Consider the following 9,982-nt stretch of genomic DNA (forward strand, 5'->3'; position numbering starts at 1 on the left):
AGATTTGTGGCTCAGACAGCAGGAGCACGTTTCTGTGGCTCCGCTCAGCAACGTGGAGTCAGAAACGGGTCAGTTCTAACAGAACAGATCGACCCACATACGCAGTCAGCGGGATTTTCGCTGCATCTTTAGCAACTTCAGAGTTTTTGTTCCAAAGGAGATCATCAGCCAGCAGAGGGTTTTGTTCCGCCACCAGTCAGGAGAACTGCAGGGTTCTCCTTTTTTTTAACCGATTAAGCTAAATACTGCCTGGATGCTGAATTGGGGGTTCGAGGAAATGGAATTCTATGAGAAAGACATCCAAGAGAGAGAAAAGGAGGCTAAAGAAATGGAGAGGAAGTGAAAGTGATGTTTGGCCAAATTAAGAAAGATTGCCGGGATCTGGTGAATCGGATGGGAGAGGATGAAGAAGCTGCACAGCCCAGCCTCATCAGCCTCCTTTCACTCCTCTGTCCTGCTCTCTTTACATCTTTTCTGCCTCCCTCAATGACATTCTGCTCTCAATTAAAGCTTTATTTGGGTCTGCAAATTTGACTGCATCCTAAAGCCAGAGATTAGCTTTGTGCGAGTCCAACCCTGAATCAATCCGCCCTAAACTCGGTAAATAGCTCATAAATGGGTAATTACAATTTCTTCCCCCCTTCAAAATCTCTGAACTTGCGTGAAATTCAGATGCTTTACGCGACCAAATTGCGGCCCATATTCAGAAGAACAATACAGGCTTTTATTTCAGTTTGAAACTATGAATTAACTTAGCCGCCTCCCGTTATTCTTCATGTTTTGCTTCAATTTCCAGCAGTACTCCTTTCTTTCTTCGTATCCACGCTTATACTGCACAAAAATATCCTGCAGGCTTTTTTTTTTTTAGACCAGGTATAAAACAGGCTCATGATTAAGAGGCGTGCTGCTATTGTTCAGCTCCATCTGACGCACCCGTGCCTTTCTCAGCTCCGCCATTTGCCACCAAAACAACATGTGGTTAGGAGAAGAATGGCGCCGAAGAATGGCGCCGTTTCACGTCTTTGATTCTTGCCTCTCTATAGTAGTTTATTGTGTGTTTGTTTCTTTGCGTGGGTGGGTACCGGGGAGCTCTTCTGGAGGCCATTTCTGTGTTGCTAGCACAAACGGCTCCTTCAAATCTGGTGGAATAGGAGTCGAATTCCCGCTCTGAGAACCACCTCAAGAGGGGACGGCTGATTATTCTAATCAAGTTATGAAACGGATGTGAAAGAGCAGGATGGATGTGAGTGATTGTCAATTCAGTTCAGATTTATGCTCTTCATCTCCGTCCTCCACCTCCACCCCCCCCACCCCCTAGCCCACCGCGGCGCGCTGGCCCCGGCATCCTCAGCGCAGCCCTCTGTGGATGTGCGTTGGAATCAGAACCACGTCCACGGTGGGCGACCCCCCCCCCCCCCCCCCCCCCGCGGAGCCCATCCTTGTTTTCAAAGGTGGATGGTAAAAGCTCAGCAAGGGCGCCGGCGCCTGGTGTTGACCAGGCCGAGGCATCGTTTGGGAGAGCTTTTCCTCCATCATTACTGTTCCACTCCTCTTGCTTCCGCCCTTTCTACATATTCACCAGCGCGACCTTTCGCCGGAGCCGTTTGGCCTTTGTCTCTGTGCGGTCCGATAGTTTGGCGGTGTTTTCGCACACATTTGCATACCAGTGTTGCTTTGGTCTGAGCTGCAGGGGGAAACGAAGATTCTGAAGCTGAAGAACCTGCGCCCTCAAGACTACGCCAACTACAGCTGCATCGCCTCCGTCAGGAACGTGTGCGGGATCCCCGACCGCAGCGTGATCTTCACGCTCACCAACAGGACGGGTACGGTTTCAGAGCGCCGTCGCCGAGGACAGGTCGCGCAGCACCAACTGACTCCTCCCCTCTTGCTCTCCCTCCTCAGCCTCCCCGTCCATCAAGCTGCTGGTGGAGGACCCCATCGTGGTCAACCCCAGTCAGACGGTGTCGCTGGTGTGCATCACCACGGGCGGAGAGCCCCCGCCCGTGCTCACCTGGGTCAGCAGCAACGACAGCCTGCCGCAGAGGAGCGTGGTGAATGGCGGCACGCTCACGCTGCCCGCCATCACGTCGGAGGAGGCGGGCGCCTACAGCTGTGTGGCGAGCAACAACGTGGGGAATCCAGCCAAGAAGTCTACCACCATTGTGGTGCGAGGTGAGGGGCAGATCTACGCTGTTATCGTCAACCACCCGTTTGTTCAGAGTCTGAGAGTGTGTGTGTGTGTGTGTGTGTGTGTGTGTGTGTGTGTGTGTGTGTGTGTGTGTGTGTGTGTCCACTGCCATATCAATTGATAAGGTGACATTGAACGAACATGCTAACATAGCTAACTGCTGTGTTGGATCCTTAAGCTGAACAGAAGCCAGATCTTTCCATATTTTTCATTATCACATCAAGGCGCGGCAGATTAAGTTATTCCATATTTTTCCTCCCATAAGACATTTTTCTGTAGCAAAGCAAAGCTCAAATAAACTTAATTTAATTAACTTTGAGTGCAAGACTAATTAGCATGGAATTGTGCTAAGTTTTAAATTCCTTTAAGTCACTTTTAAACAAATTTTTGCACAGACTCTGACTATAGAAACGCCAAATCATTTTTTTTATTATCATATTAACACACTCGGAGGCTTTTCCAGTGCAAAAGCATCTTTATGTCGTCCCATTGCCACCATGTCTGTCATGTATGTGGGGAAGAGCAGGAGACAGTTTAACAGACAGAAGCTGTTTGTTGGAAACATCTGCTCAGATGCAGCACGACGCTTGGAAAATCGACTATTTCTCCTAAACTGCGGGATTAAGAGGAGGTGACTAGACCTCTCATCAGAGACACAACAAAGGATCCCGGTGCCCTGAATGTGAAAGTGCTGGAACATCTTGCAGGTGTATAAAAAGGTGCCTCGATCAGAGGAAGCAAACAAAACATTTGTGGGATGATCCAAATGGGAATTTAAACTTTCCAGAGAACATCACAGGCTGGTAAATGGGACACATTTGAATCCAGGTCTGGCAGATTGGCTCTTAAAGATTCTCAGAGGTTTGTTTTGTTGTTGTTCTCAGAGATTAATCCACAGCTCCATCCTCAGGTCGCCTCTGCATCAGCCAAAGATGTCAGACGTAGCGCAGCAGCGAGCCAGAGACGCGGAGCGTCGTCACCGAGGCTGCACGCACGGGCGCCACTGTCGTATTTACAGAACTATCAGCAACACCCTCAGTTCCGCAGGGTGGGGTGAGGCTTTTCTGGGAGTGTAACGTTTGATGAAGCCGTACAACAGCGCCTCACTTTAACACCGCGTTTACATTCCCAGGAATAAAAGCAAACATGCCAAAAGTTCCGATGATCTGGCACAAAAGCAGCGAAGCAGCGGCTCTGTGGTGGAATGAGTCGATCCGAAACGTTCCGATGAGGACGAGTCTTAATTTATCTGACGGGGGCCTGTTTCCAGTGCGCGTCGCCTCAACGCACACATGCGACGTGCTAGCTTATCTTTAGAATATTGATTATCCGTCGCCGGACAAGAAGGATTCTCCTGCTGTCAGGATGAATCCGGATCACGCGCTGCGGCTCCATGAGGCATTTTTTAATGATTTATTTTTTTTCCTGTATTCCTTTTGAGGCAGACTTCAGCGCGTTATCACACATCTCATTATTACATCGGGATCGCTCTCCTGGCTCTGATGAGCTGTCACCCAGGCGGATACAATGTGGGAGTCGACTTGCCTTAGATTGGGGGGGTGGTATTTGGGTTGACTGGATATTGGTGGGAGTAGATCATAGCAGCTCCATGCATATCATCCCAGTCCTGCGTGTAACGGATGCTCGCGGTCTGTGTGCACGCCATGATGCTGTCGTGGTTGCACGGAAACGGCGGTTGCACGGGGCTCCGGGCAGGAGGTCTTAGAATTAGTTTCTACTGCGGCTGCAGCCCTTGAACAGACTTGTGTCGGTGGCGGACAGATTTATTTACGCTGCGCTCGCTGTTAGTCTCGCTTTTGCTCTGTCTGGCTGCAGCCTCAAGGCTACACGGAGAAGAATGATGCCCCCATCGCAAACGTCCCTGACAAAAACTTTGGGAACTCGACGCAATTTGGTTCTAATTGCTACTTTCTGCTGCGGAGAGCCTTTCAGCGTGTTTAGCCGCCGTCTCCGCCCTCCGTCCGCTCGCCTTAAAAAGCCTTGTTGTGTGTGAAGACACACGTCTCTCCCCAGCAGATGGTTGTCTCTGTGTCCACACCGTCCCCCCAGCCAGAGAGCCTTCCAGGGCTTGGCCTTCTCCAGAGCCGTCCCAGCAGGCTACTGGCTTCACAACAACCTGCTGACGGGAGTCTGAATGTGGATTAAGCGGCGCTCCGTCCCCCGTCCAGTCTCTCTGGACCGGCTGAGACATGCATCAGCAGCTCGCAGATGCATTTGAGGGTGGGCCAAAGAGGCGCAACCATGCGTGGGAGGTGTGCAAACAGCCAGCGGACCTGGCGTTTTCTCTTTCATGTTAACAGAACGCGTGTTTAAGCGACGGAGCGTTTCAGCAGCCATCGAGGGGCCCAGATTAAAACGCCGCCACCCCGTCACCGGGTCGCCTCATCGGTCGCTCGGGTGCGAAGCTCCCACGCCGGAGACATCCATCACGCCGACCTGCCGAAAACAGGCCGCGACGTGTGGTGCCGCCCCCCCACGCGCGTGCTCGCGAGCGTAAACAGACTTTTCAGACCCAGCAGCCACCATCAACACATTTGTAACTCTGATTGGACGCTTGCTGTTATTTATAGAGAAGCGTAAAAGCCTGTTTTTTATGTATCGCTGCTTCCTGCCGCTTGTGTTGAGGCGCCACAGCGAGCTCTGTCAGCGGGCGGATCGACGTGTGAGTGACCCTCAGCTCCGGAACAAACAAATTTCTGATTTGAGTTCTGAAAGACAGACAGACAGACCCGGCTCAGGCGGGAGATTGTCCTGGGCGCCGGTCCGAAAGACTGCCTGTGTTTGCTTCTGCGCGTGTGCACACGTCCGTATTGTTGTCGGATCATTAGAATCTGGAGGTTGGCCTCAAGGTCAAGGGCTGCTTTATGGGACCTGTGTGTGTGTGTGTGTGTGCCTGTGTGTGTGTGTGTGTGTGATGGCACCTCGCTGACAATGAAAAGCAGTGGACGTTTGGACGCATTCAGGTGTCCCCCGCTCTCTTCGTCCTGCCAGTGTCCTTGAAGCCGAGGTAGTCCCGGTTAGGCCTCCATCTGCTAGCGAGAGATGAGTTCTGGTTCTCCTGCTGACATTTTGCAAGCGCGGCGGGACGCCTGCTGAGAGACGGCCCAACGAGCCGGACTGCGAAATGAGATGGACCGGCGGGCAGAAAGGACGATAATGAGGCGGAGTGAGACGTGATTTCCCCCACAAAGGCGGAGAAAATAGTTTGGATGGGCCTCGCATTCAGACGGCTCCTTTCTGCATCTGCCTGTATATATAAGTGGCGCCATTGTGTCGGCGTCATTATGAGCCAACAAATGGCTCCCAGAGGTGATATGAGTGTGGTACCAGCTCTCCACAGAGCCAACCCTCCACCAGGGCTCTTCTGTTTAGGTGATCCCTGCTCCTCGTGCGTAGGCTACCCACTCCTGCTAAAACTGTCAAGGCCTCCACTTTACCGCCATTCACCACCTAAATATCCCGGTTTAGCGGCCCCGGCGTGCATTTACGTGTCGGCGAGGTTGAGTTGTGATGACAGGAAGTTCTGATGGTGATTAGAGGGGAACCAGCTTCCAGCGTCCGTCAATTATTCATGCTGGATTTGTTTGCGCTGCCGTGGAGTTGGATTTGGCTCTCTGATGTTTTTCGCAGGGAACGCTGTCCTTCCCGCCGCCCGGCGCAGGTTGAGATTTTCCTTTTCATGCTCTCGAACATCAAACAAACGCAAACCTTTGGTGACACTGGTATGAATGCTCCAACTCGCCCATTTGGACGTGCTTTTTTTTTCTGAGCTTTTCATCATTTTCAAAGGTGTCAATTCACATAAAGGCTGTTAGCAGGTGAGCACAGCCAGTCAACAACCAACGGGAACCAGTGGCTCCCTCCCTCCCTACTGTTAGCCTCAAACGTTGCACGATTAGCATTTGTTTAGCTTAAGAATCAACCCGAGGAAAAGACGAGCGCGCCGCACAAATGCAAAGATAGTTAACGATTTACATAAAAGCCCTTCTGCACGCTGATACGTTCGCTCTTTAGCTTCGCCGTCGCTTGTGGGAATTTGTTCGCGTGTACCCACATTTGTCAGCTTTATTATAATGTAAGCAACATATGCTTTTACGCCTTATCATGAAACCTCCCTGGGATTGAAATGTCTGTGCGGGAACGAGGGATGTTGCAGTGCACGTTCACCGAGGCGTTAATCTTCGGGTGAAACCAGAGCGCTTCCTTCGTGGAGGGGAAGAGCGGCGGCCATCTTGGCCCAGCGGAGCCCCTCAGCGCTGTTCCTCTCACCTCGCACACTCACCACCGGGCCTTTTAGAGTAACATCAGCTCTGTGATACTCTCTGATGCGTAAAGGAACAGGCACCATTTTAGCATCTGCAGCTCTCCAGCGCAAATTTACAGGCGAGTGAAGTGGTGGCCACTTATCTCTCCTGTACACAAATGTAGTCGATTTACAGGAAGCCCTGCTTGCTTTTCAATATTCATGCTGAGATAAAAATGCAGAAAAGGCCTGAAATGGAAGGAGGAGCGGTTCTGCAGTGTGCTGGAGCGCACAAAAGCGGCGCTGGCTGTTGTGACATGAACAGGCGAACGGCGGCTGAGCCGGGAGAGCAAAGCGTAAGAAATGAGACGCCACCATTCGAGATGGAGACGGCACATTTCATCCCTCTCCGGCGAGCTCGGAGATGAGACGGTCAAAGGGCCAGTTGGCCGTTATTACCCGGTTAGAACTGGTGAATCTCATCCTTCTCCGCCACCGTCAACAGTATTGAGATATTAGATTTCAATATATTCTATTCTGTCAGATTTGGCTTTTACTCAAAGTCCAGAGGCCTCCTGAGGCTCCGCCCACCAGCCCACCATCAGCACAGGGGCCACGCAGTGAAGGACTCTTCCTTTTATCGCAAACTGTCCATTTGGAAAGAAGATGGTCCATTTTTCCCAATTTATATGTCTAGCTTTTTATGAAAGCGCTCCTGATGTTTGCGGGTGAATTGTGCTGATGAGTGCAGCCTGCAGATATTACCATACATATTAAAAAGTGGTGCATCAGCTGCCAGATCTGTGGGGTTTATCTTCCTCCTCTCCTATTTATTGGTCCAGAACCTGAGAAACAAACACAGAAATTGCAGCAATTTTTAATAATCCATTCTTCTCTACTATATAAATATATATTCTTCTTGACCTCAACGACTCATCACACATCCAATCCTTTTAAACGACACATCACCAGAACCTTAATGAAGAGTAAAATTAATATTAATTGTGGCCAAAATGTCGAGCAGGGACACAAAACACCTTTAAACATGCTTACATATCAGTGACAGGCCGCCGAGCACGAGTCTTCCATCAGGTTTAATTCTCATCATCAAAGGTGATCAAAACGAGGGATCCTTATGGTTTGTGCCGATAAGGCGCCCCCCCAGCCCCCCCCGCCCCCCCAGCCCCAAACGTTTGCCACGTTTCACACTTGTTTTTTGAACCGCTCGGTTTGACGAGTGTTTGTAGACGCGAGGAGCGCCGGGAGTCATTATCGGAGAATTAAAGCAGCTGAGGAAAATATTTCTGGGGGAACGATGATGAACAAGAAGAAACCTGGTCCGTGGACGTGAGGAAGGGCCGGGCCGAGCCGGGCCGGGCCAGGAAGCTGACTCTGGTTGTCAGTGTCTCTTCAGGTGGGGGGGGCACACTTGAGCCGAAGTAGCGTTGAAAAGAGAGCGGGGCTGTTAATCCAAATATCCGTTGTCACCTGTGACAGCGCCGTGACTCCTGCTGATGTCTGGAAGTACGTGCACGAAATAATTCTGAAGGAGCTGCATCCAAATCCACCGGGGGATGTCACCGAGACGCAAAAGTTTTGTCCCCCCCCCCCCCCTTCCCCGAGCTGTCGAGATAAAACTAAAGCTCTCTGGCGTTTATTACCGGCTGACGCGTATGATGGATGTCTGCTTTCCCAAAGGTGCACGCTCACGGGCTCCTCGCACGTTTGCTCAAAGGAAGCCGGAGATACGCAGCTGAGCCCCACCAGGAAATGGAGGGAATGCTGATCCTTCCTGGCCCACTACAGAGGTCACATGAGCGGGCTCCTCTGGCTGCTGATACTGATTTCAGTTTTGAGGTGGAAGATCTTTTCACGTGTTGTTCGTCACCCGCCCCACCCCACCCCACCACCCCCCACCCTCTCAGACGGCTGCCTGGTATCGCGGTGTTTAGCTCATTCAATTTCCTGCGTTGGAATCTGACAGGCAGGTTTTGTTTTCGTCTTCCTTTTGCCGAACTGAATGCGTTAATGTCACTTGGGAATTGTGAGATGAGAAGATTTTCATGGCGTTGTCAGCCTTTTTTTGGTTTTGTTTTGTTTTATTGGGGGGGGGGGGGGGTTATGGTTTTTGCTGAGGAGATGAATTGAACAGTAAGGTTTGGAGCCAGTGCAGCATGAATTATAATGAAATTAGGATTTTTTTTCCTTTCCTGTTGTGTGCTTTGAAAATAGAGTTGGGGAACCAAATTGGATTAGAAACACTGGATGTTATTTGTGAGATGTTTCTCCAAATCCAAAGTGTGTTTGAATGTGTGTGAGCGACTGCTTGGGTTCTTCATTAGCATGAAGACTTTTTTCTCCCCCAGAACAAACGTGCTCCTGCTTTGTCTTCGCTGACGACGCCTCTGCGGCAACAAAACAATAGACTTTGAGTCCCTGTTGCCATCTCCGTGGTTTGATATCTCCACAACAAGCTGACAGGAAATGATCAGAACTGAGCCAGTTATTTTAAAACTGTGCAAATTCTGCACGGGATCATTTTGGGGAGCTATTTTAAAGCTTCACAAACATCAACATATTAGCATCTTTCCAGACGTTCTTTATGGCATCATTAATGAACTCAGTGCTTGAGGATTTGCTCCAGTGAGAGCCTCGAATAATGGAAATCTTGAGGAATATTCTCAAACTCAGCATCCCGAAATTTAAACCCCTGACCCGCACGGACGAGGGAAGCCCCCAGTAAACGGCGCCAGAATTTGGCCACATATCAAATTAAATTTCCTCGTCACTGTTTTAAAACCCTTGAAGATCACTTAATTTTGTAAACTGTAATGAGATTTAAAGGTTTAATGTTCAGCTTGAGACGGATTATTTCCGTTACCTCGGTTACGCTTGACTATATTTTTCATGATCGGGATTATGTCTCCGCAGCTTTGAAGAAAGGCCGCTTCTGGATCACCCCGGACCCCTACCACAATGATGACAACATCCAGATCGGACGTGAGGTCAAGATTTCCTGTCAGGTAAAGTCGCCCACGTCTACACTTGTGGCACGGCGCGGCCTTCGTTGACACGCCAACCCACCGACCCTCGCGGTGTCGCAGGTGGAGGCGACCCCGCCGGAGGAGCTGACGTTCAGCTGGCTGAAAAATGGCCGCGCCTTACGGAGCTCGGAGCGCATGGTCATCACCCAGACCGACCCCGACATCTCCCCCGGGACCACCAACCTGGACATCATAGACCTGAAGTTCACGGACTTCGGGACGTACACCTGCGTGGCCGCTCTGAAGGGCGGGGGCATCCCCGAGATCAGCATCGACGTCAACATCTCGTCCACTACTGGTGAGTCTCACACCCCTCTGTGTCACTGGCACCTTTACACCCCCCCGGAACGCAGGTGGGACACTTTAAAAGCTTGTGAGAGGAAGTAGAATTGCTTTTGAGGGAAATAAAAGTTACCATGACAATGTATCTGGAACTTTCAAGCCCGAAACACATTAAATAAACTGTGATTTTGCTAGTTTTTGATT

At 50.6% G+C, this 9,982-nt stretch overlaps 1 protein-coding gene across 4 annotated transcripts in view; it reads left to right on the forward strand.

Moving 5' to 3' along the window:
- The window catches only part of LOC130515851 (MAM domain-containing glycosylphosphatidylinositol anchor protein 2-like), a 106,064-nt gene that overhangs the window by 52,967 nt on the left and 43,115 nt on the right, over window positions 1–9,982 (forward strand). For 2 of the 4 annotated variants that reach the window (XM_057016388.1, XM_057016390.1), the window contains exons 5-8: window positions 1,691–1,823; window positions 1,903–2,172; window positions 9,384–9,475; window positions 9,557–9,794. In XM_057016388.1, the coding sequence (XP_056872368.1) occupies window positions 1,691–1,823; window positions 1,903–2,172; window positions 9,384–9,475; window positions 9,557–9,794 (733 nt within the window). Of the gene's footprint in view, window positions 1–1,686; window positions 1,824–1,902; window positions 2,173–9,383; window positions 9,476–9,556; window positions 9,795–9,982 lie in introns of all 4 variants that reach the window. The other 2 variants (XM_057016387.1, XM_057016389.1) reach the window with 1 other exon arrangement.

This window comes from Takifugu flavidus, chromosome 19 (assembly GCF_003711565.1).
Source record: "Takifugu flavidus isolate HTHZ2018 chromosome 19, ASM371156v2, whole genome shotgun sequence".
NCBI classification, from domain to species: domain Eukaryota; kingdom Metazoa; phylum Chordata; class Actinopteri; order Tetraodontiformes; family Tetraodontidae; genus Takifugu; species Takifugu flavidus.